Source organism: Vipera ursinii, assembly GCF_947247035.1.
Source record: "Vipera ursinii genome assembly, chromosome: 1".
In the NCBI taxonomy this organism is placed as follows: Eukaryota; Metazoa; Chordata; class Lepidosauria; order Squamata; family Viperidae; genus Vipera; species Vipera ursinii.
In genome coordinates, this window is record NC_139512.1 from 320,337,476 (window position 1) to 320,357,173 (window position 19,698).

The 19,698-nt window shown below is 40.1% G+C and overlaps 2 protein-coding genes across 3 annotated transcripts in view; one reads left to right on the forward strand and one right to left on the reverse strand.

Annotated features, from left to right (window-relative positions):
* Window positions 1-902: 902 nt before the first annotated feature.
* On the reverse strand, window positions 903-7,991 carry MORN2 (MORN repeat containing 2). The gene is made up of 4 exons (XM_083379404.1): window positions 7,970-7,991; window positions 4,499-4,605; window positions 2,994-3,130; window positions 903-1,305 (listed from the first exon to the last, which is right to left on the reverse strand). Exons 1-4 carry the CDS (start codon window positions 7,974-7,976, stop codon window positions 1,203-1,205), a joined length of 354 nt encoding a protein of 117 aa, XP_083235530.1. The 5' UTR covers window positions 7,977-7,991; the 3' UTR covers window positions 903-1,202.
* A 57-nt stretch (window positions 7,992-8,048) lies between these two features.
* DHX57 (DExH-box helicase 57) overlaps window positions 8,049-19,698 on the forward strand; it is a 44,702-nt gene continuing 33,052 nt past the window's right edge. The window contains exons 1-9 of one of the 2 annotated variants that reach the window (XM_083379211.1): window positions 8,060-8,129; window positions 11,331-11,439; window positions 12,403-12,563; window positions 13,170-13,316; window positions 13,681-13,854; window positions 14,493-15,280; window positions 17,466-17,644; window positions 18,044-18,165; window positions 19,484-19,679. In XM_083379211.1, coding sequence (XP_083235337.1) covers window positions 12,409-12,563; window positions 13,170-13,316; window positions 13,681-13,854; window positions 14,493-15,280; window positions 17,466-17,644; window positions 18,044-18,165; window positions 19,484-19,679 — 1,761 coding nt within the window. In that variant the 5' untranslated portion in view covers window positions 8,060-8,129; window positions 11,331-11,439; window positions 12,403-12,408. Of the gene's footprint in view, window positions 8,130-11,330; window positions 11,440-12,402; window positions 12,564-13,169; window positions 13,317-13,680; window positions 13,855-14,492; window positions 15,281-17,465; window positions 17,645-18,043; window positions 18,166-19,483; window positions 19,680-19,698 lie in introns of both variants that reach the window. The other variant, XM_083379212.1, reaches the window with a different exon arrangement.

Here is a 19,698-nt window from a genome sequence, read left to right on the forward strand (position 1 = left end):
ACATCTGCTGCCGGCATCAAGCTCCCTGCGCCCTGTGCGTTCCCACAGAGAGGGCCTCCTCAGGGTGCCACTGATCAGAGAATGTCGATTGGTGGCCCCCAGGGGGAGATCCTTCTCTGTGGGCACTCCAGAGCTGTGGAATCAGTTACCGGTAGAGCTCCGGATGGCGCCCGATCTTCGCTCCTTTCGTCGCGATCTCAAGACGTTTTTGTTTGTACAAGCCGGCCTAGCCTGATGGGGATTGGTGGGGTTTTTTATTTTTTGCATTCTTAATTTTATCTTTGGGGTTTTATAATTGTATATCAATTGTTTTAACTTGGGCAATCATTTAATTTCTTTTTAATGTTTGTATTTTGTATTTCACTTTTGCCCTGTGAACCGCCCTGAGTCCTCAGGGAGAAGGGCGGTATAGAAATATTATTAAATTAAATTATATTAAATTATTGTTTAAGGATATTTAAAGAATAAAATTGCAATATGAATTACAAATCTGTTCATATCAGTGGTAACACAATTATTCTTTCCATCTTTTTCTCATCAGAATTATTCTAATATATGGCTAGAAATGAAAGTGAGAAGGAGATGGTACTAATCTCCATAAGTTCCATAGGCTGCTGAAAGTTAAACTCATTGTGTTCAGAAATTCTGTTGCTAAAATATTGGATTATTTTAACAAACCTATTTGTTAGATATTGTTAGAAATAAATGGTATATTAACAAAATCTCAGTATAAATCCATATCTCTAGGCTATACTTTACACGAGATTTATGCAAGACTGGAGTTAAGTAATTCACTAGAAGCATTAGTGTAAGTTCACTTCATGTTTAATGTATTAATTGAAAACAGACTGATGAAATTGGCAGACTTTAAACAATTTATTTATTGTATTGATTCAGTTAAATTTTACATTGTTTTCCACCCTTTCTACTCTCCAAATATGTGTTAAAACTGATAATATTGAACTGTTCATAATTTTATAAAGATTATTAGAACAAAACATTTTAAAGATTAGCATGTTATATGTACAATAAAGAGAAAAAATGATGTTCTGAAAGCTAAATAAATGAATAGACCTTTATTTTACCTGTTTAAACTTTATTTTTTAAAAACAGTCATTTGCTTCCATTAAACTACAAATAAAACTATTTGCTTGAAAACTCTATAACAGAAATTTTATTTTACTCTACCAGTCCAAACTATTTTACATTTCTAACTTTAGCTTCAACCCTGGTGCTGCTGTATAGTGAAAGGTGCCATCCCATTCCAGTCCTTGTGTGTCTGTAAATTCTCCTTTCCCTTCCAGCCTAAGATAAAAAGAAAATTAGTATATTAAACAAAAGCAATAAATTATCCATAATCATGTACAACCTAGGGGTATTTTGAGACATCAATTTGCTAGAATAGTAATATTGACTTATTTTAGTTTTTTTATACTGTCATTCTGTATAAAACAGTAAGAAGAGGTGCAACAAATTAAGACAGATAACATCACCACTACAAAAAAGCAATAAAATTATCCAAACAATGATAGAAGAAATACATTGTAAGGAGTTTCAATAGCAAAATTAAAATCTTGAAATCTTTTCAAATACCAACTATACAGTGTTGTTGTTAGCTGCAAAGTCGTGTCCGACCCATCGCAACCCTATGGACAACGTTCCTCCAGGCCTTCCTGTCCTCTACCATCTTCTGGAGTCCATTTAAGCTCACGCCTACTGCTTCAGTGACTCCATCCAGCCACCTCATTTTCTGTCGTCCCTTTCTTCTATTGCCCTCAATCTTTCCCAGCATTAGGCTCTTCTCCAGTGAGTCCTTCCTTCTCATTAGGTGGCCAAAGTATTTGAGTTTTAGCTTCAGGATCTGGCCTTCTAAAGAGCAGTCAGGGTTGATCTCCTCTAGGACTGACCGGTTCGATCACCTTGCAGTCCAAGGGACTCGCAGGAGTCTTCTTCAGCACCATAGTTCAAAGGCCTCAATTCTTTGGCGCTCAGCCTTTTTTATGGTCCAACTTTCACTGCCATACATTGCAACTGGGAAGACCACAGCCTTGACTATACGCACTTTTGTTGACAGGGTGATATCTCTGCTTTTTAGTGTGCTGTCTAGATTTGCCATGGCTTTCCTCCCAAGGACCAAGTGTCTTTTAATTTCTTGGCTACAGTCTCCATCTGCAGGGATCTTGGAGCCCAGGAAAATAAAATCTGTCACTACCTCCATTTCTTCCCCATCTATTTGCCAGGAATTGAGAGGGCCGGATGCCATGATCTTGGTTTTCTTAATGTTAAGTTTCAACCCAACTTTTGCACTCTCCTTCTTCACCCGCAACAAGAGGCTCTTTAGTTCTTCTTCACTTTCTGCCATTAGAGTGGTATCACCTGCATATCTTAGGTTGTTAATATTTCTCCCGGCAATCTTAATTCCAACTTTTGATTCATCATGAGTTGTGGGTCGGATACGACTTCACAGCTAACAACACAATAACAAAAGATATTTAGCCCAATCATCTTCAAAAACAGCATGATGTTGAGAATATGACTGACTCTAGAACGTGAGTCTCCAACCTCCAGTCCGTGGACCAGCACCGGGCCACAGCATGCCAGTAACCGGGCCACACATAACGAGAAAAGCGCCATGCGCAGGATGTAGGCAGCACACGAAACTACGCCCTCTCCACTCCGCGGAAAAATCTTTTTCCACTGAACCAGTCCCTGGTGCCCAAAAGGCTGGGGGCCTCTGCTCTAGAAATATTAACTGAAGAGATCATACTCACCTACAAAGATAGGTTAACACAGAATTTTAGGCCATGGCCTGTAAATTAAGTCAGACTCTTCTAGGTTGACACAACACGGTAAGCCAGAAACAAATCAACTATATTTTGGATTACATACATAAACCAAGTTACATAAACCAAGACTAATTTTCTAATACAAATGAGACATATTACTATAGTAAAGATACTAAGATAATTTTTGCAGTAATTTTTTCAACTTACTTGTTTTCATTGAACTGTCCAGTATACTTGGATCCATTAGGAAATATATAGGTTCCTGTTCCATGTAGCATGTTGTTCTTGAACTCACCTTCATAAACTGCACCTGAAGGATGTTCTAGCCTTCCTAAACCATTCATCTAATTTAACGAAAAGATGTATTAGCACCTGTATAAATAAAATTACTCCAAATATTATTTCCCTAAATTTAGTAAATTTAAAGGGGCCATCCTATGCATAATTAACTCAGGACAAGTTCAGCTGAATAAAGTTCAGCTTATAGCTTACTTTAAGACAGTCATACATATGATTGAGTTGGAAAAATAGACAACCCTGTACAGCACCAATTTCATTTTAAGCCCATTAAAAAGAATGAATTCAGAATCAAGCTAAACATGTTTTAGGACAGATTGATAAAGAATTAAATTTTTGTCTTCTACAACTTGCTTCCTTATGATGTATTTTAAAGTACGGTATAAGAAGCCTGATGCTAAGTAGATATAAAGTGAAATGGAAATCATTAATCAATAATCATTATTACAGATTATTACAGTTATGTCCCTCAGATCCATGTGGATTCTTAGTGACCATATGGATAGGTTTTCTCTAGGCTGATCTGTCCTCAAATTGGTCCCTCAGATCTTCTTCTACTGTATCTACACCGTTTTGTAGAATCTCAGAGCAAGACAACTAACACATCAGATAACTAGTTCTTGTCTTACTTTGCAGCTTTAGCCTTGGGAAGAAAACAACCATTAGGAAAATTGTGATGCATTATGAATTCTCACCCATCATTCTGCTTAAGGCAGAAAAGCCAACTAAATGTTCTAACATTATACTTGCTCTGCTCGTACTAAAACAAGACAATGGCTGAGATACCATTAGGTTTATTCAGGATATATCTCAAGAGAGTATATTTGTGTATATTCACATTTTCATAAATGTGGACATCTGGTTTTCACTGATTCTCCACCCCTACTTACTTAAATCCCCATAAGAAATTGCTATGGAAGGCTGAGAGGAAATCAGTGAGATCAAATAAGATACAGCATTGAAGGTTCCAAAATGTTCAAATGGAGGTACTTTTCAATAACATGAAGCTTTGGATATAATCCAAGTTTTATTTATTCACAGACATTTCTTAAATCAATCATTCCATCAACTCCAAATTCTGATCACTGAATGTTCTCTCTCTCTATTTTTTCCAGGACCACAGCATTTTCAGAGAATCTGATTGATATTCAATACCTTTTCTATCCCGTTTTCTATCCTGTTTATCTTTTCCTTCCATTTCTCTCAACCCTGATATAAACAAACATTTTCCCTAATTTACTATTTATTTGTATCACACAAAGTATGTGAGTTTCTGCTAGCTAATCACTTTGGAACTTCATGGCTTCATGGAACAGTCAGTTTTTATTTTTCCCCTGAACTGACTTAATATTACTGTAATATGAGAAATCTTTAATTATTTGCATGTTTTTAGATATTTTAAAAAACAAATATACCTTATCATTCTTCCATGTTCCACGATAAATAATTCCACCTGCAGTTGTATGAACCCCATATCCATTTCTCTCAAGAATTCCATCAGGTGTTCTTGTACAGTCACCATCTAATGAAGCAAAAAGCAATGCAGGATGGAAAAACCCAATAAAATAAAAATTAAACAGGTCACTCAATAGTGTTGGTGATGTATTTTTACTATGCTATAAAGATTTTGATTTGGCCACATGGTATCATGTGTCTTGAAAGTCTTGAGTTAAATTTGAACTGACAACCTAAACAAGCCATGCTGGGCTAAGTTTCTGGAAATTTCTACTGAAGTCTTGACAGAAGGTTTTACAGTGATTGCTCTCACCATAATTCTTCCACTACAGAAGGAGAGCCATAGCATATAACCTGGAATCAGAACAATGGTCATTGAATCCTTTGAGAACTCACTGATTATAAATAGTTCATTCTTGGTTACAATATCAGAATTACATGGTTACTGTAATGTATTGGCCTTATCTGCTTAAATCACTTGCTTTATGTCTAACTACTTGCTTAATGGCTGACCTACTTTTGTATGTTATGTAACAGTTGCTGGCTGAGCTAGACTTGTTGTCTCCAGTCTGTTAAGTAGGCTTGGGGCGGGAAACTGCTACTTTAAATCTATTGGTCGCTGCCTAGAGGCCAACTGTATAAATAGCTGCGCTGCAGCTATTAGCTTGCTTCTGTTCTGTTCTGACTCTGAATAAACTTGTTGCTGTTTGAACATCTCGCTTAATGCCTGCAAGAACAGAATATTTAACAGTTACCCAGATGAATCAGTTAGCTCAGACTAGTCCAACAGATGGGACAAACGTTAGTTTTAGGGAATCCTTGACAAGATTTTACCATTGAACCTGTCAGCTCAGCATGTCATGTAGACATGGCTTATGATAATGCTGTATTTTATTTTCAATACTGCTCCCGATAACTGTAATATTCACAGTGCAACATGCTTTGATATCATACAAGAAATCTCAGGGTATTATACAATTAAATGCAGCTAAACGCTCACTAGTTGAAAATTTCTTCAAAGCCACTTTCCTATCTTCCCCAAACAGATAATAATTTAGAGAAAACTGAGGAAATCCAACCCTAAAACATTCTTGATAGTCAAAAACAAACTAATCTCAGCCTATCCTACTAGCATGCGTAGTAGATTATTTTTTTTAATAATTCATTTGCATTGTAATGCTCAGGCTATTGTCTCATTTACAGCATAATCCTATTTTTTCAAAAATAAGAACTGTTGAATTTATTTTATTGCAAATAAGTGCTCAAGCTCTACAGTCTGAATTGGAAAGAAATTGCATACATTTTAATAATCTGTCACCAACAGATCATGGTATAGTATCTGTAAATACTTACCATACTTATCTTGATTTGGAAATATGAATGATATTTTATAAACTTCAGAACCTGTTGAGAAAGAATATACTTTTACTGATCTTTAAAAGTGTTCTTCTCCCTAAATTTAAAATATAAATAGAACGAGTTTAAAGTAGTGGTTAAGGTACTGGCACAGAAACCAGGAAATTCTGAGATGTAGGCCTTCCTTAAGCATGAAAACCGGCCACACTAGAGGACTTTGGGCTTGTTGCTTTCATTCTAGTCGTTTCTCATCAGCCAGCCCACCTCACATTGTTGCTGTTGTTAGCTGCGAGGTCGTGTCCGACCCATCGCGACCCTATGGACAACATTCCTCCAGGCCTTCCTGTCCCTCTACCATCTTCTGGAGTCCATTTAAGCTCGCGCCTACTGCTTCAGTGACTCCATCCAGCCACCTCATTCTCTGTCGTCCCCTTCTTCTATTGCCCTCAGTCTTTCCCAGCATTAGGCTCTTCTCCAGTGAGTCCTTCCTTTTCATTAGGTGGCCAAAGTACTTATTTATTTATTTATTTATTTAGTTACATTTATATACCGCCCTATTCCCTGAGGACTCAGGGCGGTTTACAGGGAATTAAAAAATCCATCATACAAAAGTTAAAAAACCAAATTAAAAAATATTAAATTGACCCTGTATACTTAAAACCCCAGTTAAAAATTTCTCCTCAGCCTGGGCCTGAGAGCTCAAAGAGCCAGGTCTTCAGGCCCCGGCGGAATGATCGGAGGTCGGGGGCAGTCCTCAGCTCCACCGGCAGCTGGTTCCAGAGGGCAGGCGCTCCCACTGAGAAGGCCCTATCCCTGGGTGTCACCCGCCGGCAATCTCTCACCGGCGGCACCCTGAGCAGACCCTCCCTGTGGGAGCGCACTGGGCGAAGGGCGTTTGATGCCGGCAGCAGGTGTTCCCTCAAATAGCCCGGACCCAGGCCATGTAGGGCTTTATAGGTAATAACCAGCACCTTGAATTTCACCCGGAGGGCAACCGGAAGCCAATGCAGCTCGCGGAGTAGAGGTGTTACATGGGAGTATCGGGAGACCCCCATTACAACTCGCGTGGCCGCATTCTGCACCAGTTGAAGCCTCCGAGTGGTCTTCAAGGGCAGCCCCATGTAGAGAGCGTTACAGTAGTCCAAACGGGAGGTCACAAGCGCATGAGTAACTGTGCGTAGGGCGTCTCGGTCCAGATAGGGACGCAACTGGCGCACCAGGCGAACCTGTGCAAAAGCCCCCCTGGTCACGGCTCCTATGTGGTCTTCAAAATTGAGCCGTGAGTCCAGGAGGACGCCCAGGTTGCGAGCCCTATCAACGGGGGGTAACACCTCACCCCCCCATCGTTAGAGGTGGAATAAGTTGAGTTTTAGCTTCAGAATCTGGCCTTCTAAAGAGCAGTCAGGATTGATCTCCTCTAGGACTGACCGGTTTGATCGCCTTGCAGTCCAAGGGACTCGCAGGAGTCTTCTCCAGCACCATAGTTCAAAGGCCTCAATTCTTTGGCGCTCAGCCTTTCTTATGGTCCAACTTTCACTGCCATACATTGCAACTGGGAAGACCATAGCCTTGACTATACGCACTTTTGTTGACAGGGTGATGTCTCTGCTTTTTAGTGTGCTGTCTAGATTTGCCACGGCTTTCCTCCCCAGGAGCAAGCGTCTTTTAATTTCTTGGCTACAGTCCCCATCTGCAGTGATCTTGGAGCCCAGGATACATGCATGCATGCATACATACACACACACACACACACACACAGAGAATAATCATCATCATCATCTCATCTGCTCAAGCTTAGTTCGTTCCATCTGTCACCCATAACGTATTCTACCCTTTGAGTGAAAACTTTGATTACGCTTTGAATACAACTTTGATCTTTGAGTGCAAACCCATCTATACGTTAACAGACGTTTCACCAACATTTCACTGGAGAGGTGCAATTTCTTCCTGTACTGAAACTGACATAACTTTTTGATTTCGATCCAGAAATATCTTTTCCCCCCTTTTTTAAAAAAAAATAATAATAATCAATCATGCCATTAAGGAGAACCGCCGGGATTGGAATCGCTACTCACCGGACATACTTTGGAAGCTACACACGCGGTTGCTATGACGACAAGATACAGGAAGCGAAAGCTTTTTTTACTTCCAGGTGATTGTCGAATGGTGGTTTCAGCTGAGATTCCAGGCGGGAGCGGATGTATCTTCTAAGAATCGTTAGCGGCAGAGAAAGAGGTTTGTAATTATGGGGAGAAAGGGATGATATAGTGCCTTTCGGGCGATCTTTTCTAACGCGATAAACCATTCGTTGGCTTACAACAGGGGTCTTCAAACTTGGCCCTTTTATGACTTGTGGACTTCAACTCCCAGAATTCCTCAGCCAGCTTTGCTGGCTGAGGAATTCTGGGAGTTGAAGTCCACAAGTCATAAAAGGGCCAAGTTTGAAGACCCCCTGGCTTACAAGTTCCTCAACAGCAGGGCAAATGTACGGAGAACGGAAGGATGGAGAGCCATGGGATTGAGGAGGGTTTTTTTTTTTGCAACGTACAGGGAGGCTGTGAGCTTTCTGAAAAAGCCTCTGGCAACGCTGAACACGAGATGCCTGTCAATATTGGGGAGACGAGGAATTTCAGTCCAGTGTATGGTGGTTAGTGATGCAATATGGCTTTTTAGAATAATTCTAGTGGAGTGCTCTTTGCAAAAAGAGATCTCAGGCTTGGCGCCTGACATGCCCTTAAGGAGGGTTCTAAATTAGTGGCAGTGATGAATAGATCTGACTAAATTCACAAGCTTATGCTACGTTGGATAATTAGTTGAATGGACTGTGTACGGGCCACCTACAATTCTCTATGGTTTTTTTCCTATTTTCACTATGAATACTGAGGTTCTCCCCTCCTCCAATAGTGAGCATCATTATGGTCAGTTAGATTTAGGGAATACGTAATTCTGATTTATTATAGTTTATACTATGATGATGTGTAGAGATAGAGGTCAAGGATATGAAGGGACTGTGGGCAGAAAACTGCCTGCCTTAGTATACTTTTATCCGCATGTCTATGAATTCATTCCAATTAGCATTGTCAAGAACTGCCAAGAACCAGTTAGATAAGAGAGACTCTGCCCTGGCTTGGATGTTTCAGATGTTCTCTAAGATTGACTAGGGCAGGGATAGGCAACCTTGGCTCTTTTATGATTCATGGACTTCAACTCTCAGAATTCCTGAGCCAGAGCTGGCTCAGGAATTCTGGGAGTTGAAGTCCATGAGTCATAAAAGAGCCAAGGTTGCCTACCCCTGGACTAGGGAGTACACCAATAAACAATGCTTTTGCTGTGCGTTATTTCCTGCTTGTTAAAACTGTATAAATACAATAAACTCTGCGTAGGCAGACAGACATTTTGGACACCCTGCGATGACTGGTTTCTGAATCCCACAATGATGTATTTAATACAGTGTATAATTTATATTATAATTTATAATACACTTATACGGGCTGAGGAATTTAGTAAATATCTGGTGGACAAAATTGCTCAGATTCGGGCTGGTCTGGACTCTGACTGGGCAGTATCTAACGAGAGGAAATCGATGAAGTTGGCCAAGTACATCTGGGAAGAGTTCGATCCTGTGACTCCGGATGAAGTGGACAAGATCATGGGGAAACTAAGTGCCGCCACATGTTTGTTGGACCCGTGTCCCTCCTGGCTAGTCTATGCTTCTCGGGAGGTTACACGAGGCTGGCTCCTAGCAGTTATCAATGCCTCACTGAGTGAAGGGTACTTCCCTGCTGCCTTGAAAGAGGCGGTGGTAAGGCCCCTCCTCAAGAAACCGGCACTGGACCCAGCTGTTTTAAACAACTTCCGTCCTGTCTCCAACCTTCGCTTCCTTGCGAAGGTCGTTGAGAGTGTGGTGGCGCGACAGCTCCCTTTGAACCTGGAGGAAGCTGAATATCTAGATCCGTACCAATCGGGTTTCAGACCGGGGCACAGCACGGAGACGGCATTGGTCGCGCTGGTGAATGATCTCTGGCGGGCCCGAGATAGAGGTTATTCTTCTGTCCTGGTCCTATTAGATCTATCAGCGGCTTTTGATACCATCGACCATGGTATCTTACTGCGTCGTCTTGAGGGGCTGGGAGTGGGAGGCACCGTTCTGCGTTGGTTCTCCTCCTACCTCTCGGACCGTTCGCAGACGGTGTTGGCAGGAGGGCAGAGGTCAAGCCCTAGGCCTCTTAATTGTGGAGTGCCTCAGGGTTCGGTGCTCTCGCCCCTCCTGTTCAACATCTATATGAAGCCGCTGGGAGAGATCATCCGTAGCTTCGGGGTGAAATATCATCAATATGCTGATGATACCCAGCTATTCATCTCCACCCCGAACCAACCCAGTGATGCCCTTGATGTGATGTCCCGTTGTCTGGAAGCGGTACAGATTTGGATGGGAGAAAACAGGCTTCGACTCAACCCGGCCAAGACTGAGTGGCTGTACATACCGTCATCTCGTTTAGTCCAAGAGGTTCCATCTCTGACTATAGGAGGAGAGATGTTACCTCCCATTGATAAAGCACGCAATCTGGGCGTCCTCCTAGATTCACGACTCAGTTTTGAAGATCACATTGGAACCGTGGCTAGGGGGGCATTTGCCCAGATTCGTCTTATATACCAATTGCGCCCCTTTTTGGACCGAGATGCCCTACGTACAGTCACCCACGCACTCGTTACCTCCCGTATTGATTACTGTAATGCTCTCTACATGGGGCTGCCCTTGAAGACCACCCGGAGGCTTCAGCTGGTGCAGAATGCAGCTGCACGGGTTGTGATGGGAGCTTCCCGATACTCCCATATTACACCCCTCCTGCGTGAGCTGCATTGGCTACCAGTTGCCCTCCGGGTGAGATTTAAGGTGCTGGTACTTACCTTTAAAGCCCTACATGGCTTAGGTCCGGGATACTTGCAGGACCATCTGCTGCCGGGAACAAATTCCCATCGTCCAGTACGCTCACACAGAGAAGGCCTCCTCAGGGTACCGTCAGCTAGGCAATGTCGGCTGGCGACCCCCAGGGGGAGGGCCTTCTCTGTGGGAGCACCAACCCTATGGAATCAGCTCCCCCCTGAGCTTCGGATAGCCCAAAACCTCCAATCCTTTCGCCGCGGCCTCAAAACACACCTGTTCCACCAAGCTGACCTAGACTGACAGGCATTTTAATTAATTTATATTTAGTATTTTTAATTCATTTTAAAATTCTCTAATTTTTTATTGCACTGATGTTCTCAATTTTCATTTTATCTTGATTTATGTACTTATTATATGTTTTATTGTGAGCCGCCCTGAGTCCTTCAGGAGATAGGGCGGGATATAAATCCCATCAATAAATAAATAAATAAATACAAAATTTATTATGATTTAAAGCCTTTTTACCTTGCTTTTCACCCCACCAAACCCAGAGTTCCTTGAAATGTTAAAAAGAAAATAACTTGAAGTTGACCTGAAGAACTGTTGCTGCTCTTTGACTTTGTTAATTGTAATTGGAGAGTAATTAAACCATTACCGAAGGTAACTCAGCATGCAATGCAGTTATACTGTATATACATCTCGACAGATATAATTTAATCAATTTTATTGATTTAAACTTGATCCAATGGAATATGATATATTGTTGCCCATGACACAAGTTAATCCTTATTGATAAATATACTCTTACAGATAACATACAAATACTGGGGTCAAAGAAAATTTACTAGGAAATAAATCTCACTGTTTAAAATAGAATAGAGCTGGAAGGGACCTTGGAGGTCTTCTAGTCCAGCCCCCTGCTCAAGCAGGAGAACCTATGCCGTTCCAGACAAGTGACTGTCTACTCTCTTCTTAAAAACCTCCAGTGATGGAGCGCCCACAGTTTCTGAAGGCAAGCTGTTCCACTGGTCAATTGTCCTCACTGTTAGGAAGTTTCTCCTTAATTCCAGGTTGCTTCTTTCTTTGGTCAGTTTCCAATCATTGTTTCTTGTCCTGCCCTCTAGTGCTTTGGAGAATAGTTTGACCCCTCTTCTTTGTGGCAGCCCTTCAATACTGCTGGAGTACTGCTACCATGTCATCCCTGTTTCTTCTTTTCTTTAGACTAGCCAAACCCAAGTCCTGCAGCCGTTCTTCATATGTTTTAGTCTCCAAGACTTTGATCATTTTAGTTGCTCTTCTCTGAACTTTTTCATAAGTCTCAACATGTTTTTTGTAGTATGGTGAACAAAATTGGTTGAAGTATTCCAGGTATGGTCTTACTAGGGTTTTATAAAGCGGTACTAATACTTTGCGCGATCTTGATTCTATGCCTCTGTTTATACAACCCAGGATTGCATTAGCTTTTTTGGCGGCTGCTGCTGCACACTGCTGTGTTTTTTTTTATGAGTTGTGGGAGAGAGCTGATCAATGCATGATGTCAACTGATACCTTTACTGTGTGTTTACATACTAGTGCGATGCTTGACTCGTAATCATTTTGTTTCATGGTTTTTCCCCCCCTTAGCTAAAAATGAGTTCAGTAAAGAGAAGAGGGAGACCCCACAGTACAGGAGGAAAAGGAGGAGCTAGTGGCAGCAAACATCAAGCCAGTAGTAACAAAAAAGGCTTGGACGAAATGTGGGATGATGATTTCTGCGTTTTCAGTGGAACAAAAGATACACACAGGTTAGCAAAATGAATTATTCTTCAGAATATTAACTGAATGTAGAACCTTAGAATTAGGAATGAGTATTTAGCTGGAGGCCAGAGAAATGAAGGGAATCCAAGCTTCATTTTGGGTTTATGAGATTATGGGATCCATACTTTATTTGTCAGGTCCAGCACATAAATTGTCTTTCTGTGAATGGAGGATAACTGCTTGCCTCTTTCAACAGGCAGCTTTTTTGCTCTGTCTGCTTAATGACCAACAGTCTCCTGGTGACGGCACCTGGGAGGGTGGGGATAAAGGTTGTTGAGTAGGTTATTACATGTGGGCACTTTGCTTAACAACCTTAACAATTTATGGTTAAAATTTGGGACCAATTGTGGTTGTAAGCCAAGAACTACTTGTAAATGTTTTTCCCTTCATTGCTTTGGCAAGAGATCTTCACAATCTTTCTTACTTTCTTCACCTTGTCTGAGCATTTGCTAATTACAGAAGATGGAATTGATCCCATACAATTGTCATTTTAATCATAATTTTAACTAATGAATGTTACGTATTTTGATATGCATTTTACACTACTTGACTGTATTTGTAAATAATTTACTTTTTCTTCTCTGTACATCAAGTTCTGTTAAAAAAGGAAATGAACAGACCAAGCATGCATCCAAGATCAAAACACCTCTGCAGACTCTTCATATGACTAGAGAAAATCAGAAGAGAGTAAAAGAACTTCTTTGTGAGCTCCAGGACCAGGAATTGGCTTCTGGTACGAAGTAAGTTCTTTTTTAAAATATTTTTTTAAATATGACATGCCACCAAATTGTATGTAAACCCCCTTTATTGTTCTGATTGAATAGGCCTTTCATAGTATGTAATTATTGTATATAATTTAGCATATCTAGACTGTTGATTGATTTAACAAACAAGATTTTGTACCCATTCTAGAAGAAGCAAAATGTTTATTTAACTCAAAGCGGTTGCCTGTTTTACATAAGAAAGACAGTTAATTTCTACCTTTGAACAATTAAATAAAACCGCTTCCGGACTGAGAGAGAAGAGTATAAAATCACTTTGTATAATCCTAATCCTCCAAATTAATTTACTAGTTGCAGCCCTAGAAATATCTTATACTTTCAGGACACTAGTATCAGGCATTGGTGATTGCAATGAGTCGGATTACCTGGATGATGAGCAGTCCTGGTCAGATGACAATGCATTCTCCAAAACCAATTCAAGAGCTGCTTCTCAAGCACCAGCGAACCATGTACTAGAGACGGAAGTGTCATCTTTTGCTGTGCATAAGCTTTCCAGGTAATTATTTCTGCATCTATAATATCCAAGCCAATGTATAATTTAGGAATCGTGATTGGAATGGATAGTTATAGTTACTTGAACGAATAACACACTTCAGAATCTAGCGACTCAATAGTAAGACAGTTTTGGCTTTGATTTAAAAAAACAAAAACAAATTTCAGGCTGTTATAATTATCAAATTATTGTCAACGGGTTCCTTTTTTCTAGAAATTCAAACTCTTTGAGTTATTATTGGCGGGGGGGGGGCGGCAAGGGGAAAAGAGACAAGTTCTTCATTCAAGTCAATTTTTCACCAACCCAAAAACCTCTGATCCCTTTCTGGTTCTTTTATTCTGCCCGGGAGATTTTTAGGAGTTCAACTTTGCCTTTACCAATCATTTTTAGGAGTTCAACTTTGCCTTTACCAATCATTCAAGCCATCAGGGTATCTTCATAGAATGCAAATTTTCATATTCTAAAACAACAACCCCTGACTGGGATAACAATGTATATTCTAGTTGCAGAATCAAAGTGTGTTATGCAATCTAGAGTAGCTTCTTCTCATAGGATAATATAGGGTGCCGTTTTTAGAGAAGTAGTAGAGCTACTTGCTCTTGCCCAGATGGGACTTGTTTCCACTGTTTTCTTCCTCCTAGGTACGGCTTTGATTTTGAGCATTGCCGAGCAGTACTGAAGTCTTACAATGGTAACATTGGAGCATCCTTGGAACATTTACTTTTGCAATGCTTCACAGAGAAGTTTGGAAAGAGAATGCAGCTCACAGAAGCTTCTGTTCCAGCAAATATTAAAGATTGTTTGGAACAGAGGCAAGAAGAAGCTTTAGCCCTCCGTTCAATCTGTGGAGACAAATTTGTTGAACGAATTCAGAATCAAGTTTGGACTATTACTTTAGAGTTGGCGTATCTAACAGATATTCTCAGCAAGACAAAACAAGGAAATAGCATCACCAGTAACATAGTTAATACAAATTCCCAGGGTATCTGTAAATATTACCTCCGAGGAGACTGCAAATTTGGTTCAAGATGCAAATTCAAGCACGAAACTCCACATAGTCAAAAATCACTTCCCCCCATTCGAGAGGATGCTCATCTTAGAAGTGATAATGCTCCCGTGTATGAACTTGAAGTAAGATTTCCAGAAGATAATAAATACCCATATCAACCACCTCTTGTGGCCTTCTATTCTACTAATGAGAATTTGCCTTTGTCTTGTCGATTGCACTTAGTGGAATTCCTTTATGAAAAGGCCTTAATATCATCTGAGTCTAATAAACCTGTAGTGTATGATTTTATAACGTGCTTAGAGGATGAAGCTCAAGTTGTGAAATTGCTTAGTAAGACACCCCACAAATACAGCGTTCCTCCACTGCCTATGCAACAAAAGTTTCCAAGTGGCCCTAGTAATCCACATCAGACTTCAGAAGGTATGTTCATTTTCATAACTCTTTATTGGGAACTTGAAAAATCAATGTTGAATGCTTTCATTTTGCTTCAAATTGCTATGACAACATTATTTAGGTATTATTCCTGCTGTGGTGGGCTTGGAAAATCTTGCATTATGAATCAATTTCAAGAACAAATTTTGTAACTGGATCTTTGTTTTTTGTTTTTTTTTTGTTTTTTTTAGTAATTTGCTAACATGGATAGAACTAGGCAATTTTCATTTAGAGAGTATTGTGCTTCAAGGAATGAATTGTAAGTACAGAAATGTCAGAAATAATACCTAATGACAAAAAGATATATTTTTAAAGTCATATATCACTTGGAGTCTTTCTAATGTATTGAGTTCCCAGTATGGAGACTTTAGAATTGAAAAAGACTGTCCAAAGATGACAGATTTTCCCATTAAAACTTGCATTGGAGAATGAACCTTTAATATAGTCCTTCATTGATCATTTGATTGGATTAGCACTTTAGATTTTGTTGTTCAGTAATCCAAATCTCATTTAGAGTATGGAAGGTGTATTATACCCTTTAACTGATGCTTTCAAGTACCTACAAAGCGGTCCCCAATCTTTCCGGCTCTGCTGACTGGGGGGGGGGAGAGGAGATGGTTTCATGCACACATGCACACCACTAGCACAAATTCAGCTTTGTGTGCTTGCATACTTGCCTCCACTTGTGCAGGCCGGATCCCAACAGGCTGGGCTGCGGACTAGGGGTTGGGGACTCCTGCCCTACAACACGTATCTTGAACAAGTATAAGAAAATTGTATCTAATAAGATCACCATTATAAATCTGAAAAAGCATAACTTTAAGAAAATCAGCAAAAAGCTTGTTTTTATCACAAAGAGAGCATTGAAATACAATGGATGCTAGAATGATAATATCTACTATGACAGTAACTTTTGCCTGACTTTATTTAAGAAAAGCATGTTACCTCTAATTACTATAATAAATACAATGTGATATTCTCCTAATGAATTGGGCTTCATTTCTCATCACTAGCCAGCAACCACACAGGAAAATCCATATTACAGTAAAAAGGTAAAGGTTCCCCTGCACATGCATGCTAGTTGTTTCCAACTCTAGGGGCCGGTGCTCATCTCCGTTTCAAAGCCGAAGAGCCAGTGCTTGTCCAAGGATGTCTCCGTGGTCATGTGGCCAGCATGACTAGATGCCAAAGGCGCACGGAACACTGTCACCTTCCCACCGTAGTGGTCCCTATTTTTCTACTTGCATTTTTATGTGCTTTTGAACTGCTAGGTTGGCAGAAGCTGGGACGAGTAACAGGCGCTCACTCTGTTACGCGGCACTCGGGATTCAACCTGCCAAACTGCCGACCTTCTGATCGACAAGCTCAGCGTCCTAACCCACTGAGCCACTGCGTACCTTTAATTACAGTATTACAGTAGCGTTGGTTTAATCTGTATAAACCTCTTTCAAGAGAGAAATCAATATTAGGATGGCTATACATTCTGATCACAGGGAAACTGAAAGGTGTTTGGTAGGGTAAGGCTTCTAAAACAGAAGATAGAATCCAATTTGATTGTACAAGCTCCTATGTTCATTTCCTAGAATCACCAGGCAGAACTAGGAAAAATGCTCTTTAAGATCTAGAGAAGCAATGGCAATTTTCAATCAATAATAAGCTTGTTGAAACAGAGGCCTGACTATCTTTTAAGTTCAATCAGATCGTATGCTTGCCTCTATAGCAGGGGTCCCCAACCCCTGGTCCGTGGACCAGTACCCGGCTGCGGCATGCCAGCAACCGGTCCGCACAAACAAGTAAAGCACCATCCGTGGGGATGCAGGCAGCACACAAAACCACACACCCTCTGGTCTGCGGAAAAAACTCTCTCCATGAAACTGGACCCTGGTACCCAAAAGGTTGGGGACCTCTGCTGTAGAGTGCCCAATTTATGGCTCTATTATTTAATGGAACTCCTAATCTGAATTTATTTAGTGTATGATACATTTCTCCCATCTGTACTAGGAGGCCTGAATTCAAGGTATTGTGGGCAGGATTCCTGAGAGGAAATCTGTCAAATAAATAAATTAGCCATTGGTGTACTGATCCCTGTGTCAACAATATTCATACCTTCCCCCTCCACCCCAAGTTAAACCAGTTTTGTAGAAAGCACATGCTAATTAAGATTTTTTTAAAGCATCAACAGAGGTGGAAGCTGAGGAGGATGAGAATGACCAAGAGGGCCTACAAACAGTTCATTTAGAGAAAGAGAGTTACGTGAATCTCAAAAAGAAACTTTTATTGAAAAGCAGCACTCCATCAGAGTCCATTACCAAAGAAAATGTTAAAATTTGCAAACAATTCCGCATAAAAAAGGTATAGTTAGCTTTTAAATTGTTTTAACTATGATGATGTGTGGGAAAGTAGTTTGGTACATTGTAACTTTCTTTTTTAAGCAATATCAGGCATATTTATATTCATGTAATGAGCCTGAATTGTGATTTTAAAAATCTGCTATTGGCCAAAATTATTTTAATAACAGATTAAATGTTGCAACCCACGCTTGTGGTAATTAGCAGTTGGATGCTAATTAGAATTTGTTCTACTTTCTTGAGTTCCTTAAAAAGCATGTTTTTGTTTATAAAAATGCTTCATGTATTTTTATTTATTTTGATTAGCTGCTTTAATGAACAGTAAATAGATTGTTAAATCATTGTTACTCACATATTGGAGGTTAATCATGGATGCTGATAACCTTGTGTGCATTTTTGTCAGTCTTCTAGGCGTTACCAGACGATGTTACAAGAACGACAAAAACTTCCAGCGTGGGAAAAGAAAGAAAACATTCTCAGCTTGCTGAGCAAATATCAGGTCCTAGTTGTAAGTGGTATGACTGGGTAAGTGTATAATCTATACACAAACTTGACTAGAGGCTACATTCTACATCGTGTCTACTGTATCAATAGGCCAGTACTGCCGTTTCATAATTCATCATAAACGAGGGAGAGAAGTCCAAAATCATATTCACAACAAAGGAGGGATACTTTTACTCAGATTAAGATTCTCACTTAGACTGTTCAGTTCTCCATCTCTTGTTTAGCTTAGTTGAAAAATAAATGTGCCGAAAGAAAAAAGTCAGGCCAGTGTCTCTTTCTCTGTGTTTATGATTTACCAAGCCCACCATTTCTGGTTAAGACTAAACAAACCAAGAGACCAAGCTAAAAAAATAAAAAGAAGAATATGACACCTATCTAATTGATAAGAGGTAAAATGCCAGCAATACAACTACTGTAGGATTAAATGAAAGATTAATTATACCATCACTATGTATTTCTGCTAATAATTCAAATTAGAATATAACTTTAGTAGCAATTACAGTTTAAAACTTCAATTACAAACACAATTAAATATAAAATTTAACATTTTTTAGAACATCCTAAAATACAAAAGTCTGGTTCAGTGTTCTGTAGCTATTGTCAGGATTGTGTAGAGCAGAATTCCCCAATCTTTCTGCCTTTGCAGACTGGTGGTGGCAGAGGGATGGTTCCGCGTGAGTGGCCAGCAAACATGCGCACGCAGGTCCATTTGCTTGCACAAGTGGGGATGTGCGCTCACCCACCACTTCTGCGGCCCAGTTCTGAATAGCTCATGGCCCAGTAGTGTACTGCAGCCTGGGAGTTGGGAACCCCTGGTGTAAAGGAACCTCATACTTTTTCAAGTGGGAAACCTCTTGTTTGTCTACTTTGTAGAAGCCTGGCAAAATGTGATCCCCCAAAAGGAGGTTCCATTTTGGCCGGACAAGAGAAATTTCTGCATATATCTCTTGGCTTCAAATTGTTACAGAATTTGTAACAGTCCCATCTTTTTTACAGTTCAAGTTGCAGTCCTCAGCAGAAAATCTTTCATGAGCCTTGAATTCAGTCTTTTTTTTTTCCAAACGTCTGAATCAATATTAGTGAATAGGAAAAAATTAAATGTATTTTTATTTCAATGAATATGTATAACGATAAAGGAAAGGTTTGAAGTCAAAAACCTATTTATTTTTGCTTGGATTTTAATACCTTTATGTTTCATCAATTTATGCTCAGCCTGGAGAAGTAGACAACTCTTTAAAAGTAAAGATATTATCCATAAAATGCAGGTTGGAACACAATGATTTGTTATGGGCTGCTTGTGGGATGGGTGATTTTCTCACAGACATTTTTTTTCCTGAAGATGTGGAAAGACCACGCAGATACCTCAGTTTATCTTGGAAGCCTCCCTTGAAGGTCCTCCTAATAAAGTAGCCAACATCCTTTGCACCCAACCTCGTAGGATTGCTGCCATTTCTGTTGCTGAACGTGTAGCCAAGGAAAGAACAGAAAAAGTTGGAATTACTGTTGGATACCAAATCCGGCTGGAAAGTGTCATGGTTTGTTTTTTTCCTTTAC

Coding starts and splice junctions, on each gene's coding strand:
- MORN2 (XM_083379404.1), bottom strand. Junction 3,131..4,498: donor GAACATGGAAGAATGATAAG/GTATATTTGTTT, acceptor TCGTTAAATTAG/ATGAATGGTTTAGGAAGGCT. Junction 1,306..2,993: donor GGACAGTTCAATGAAAACAA/GTAAGTTGAAAA, acceptor TTTTTATCTTAG/GCTGGAAGGGAAAGGAGAAT.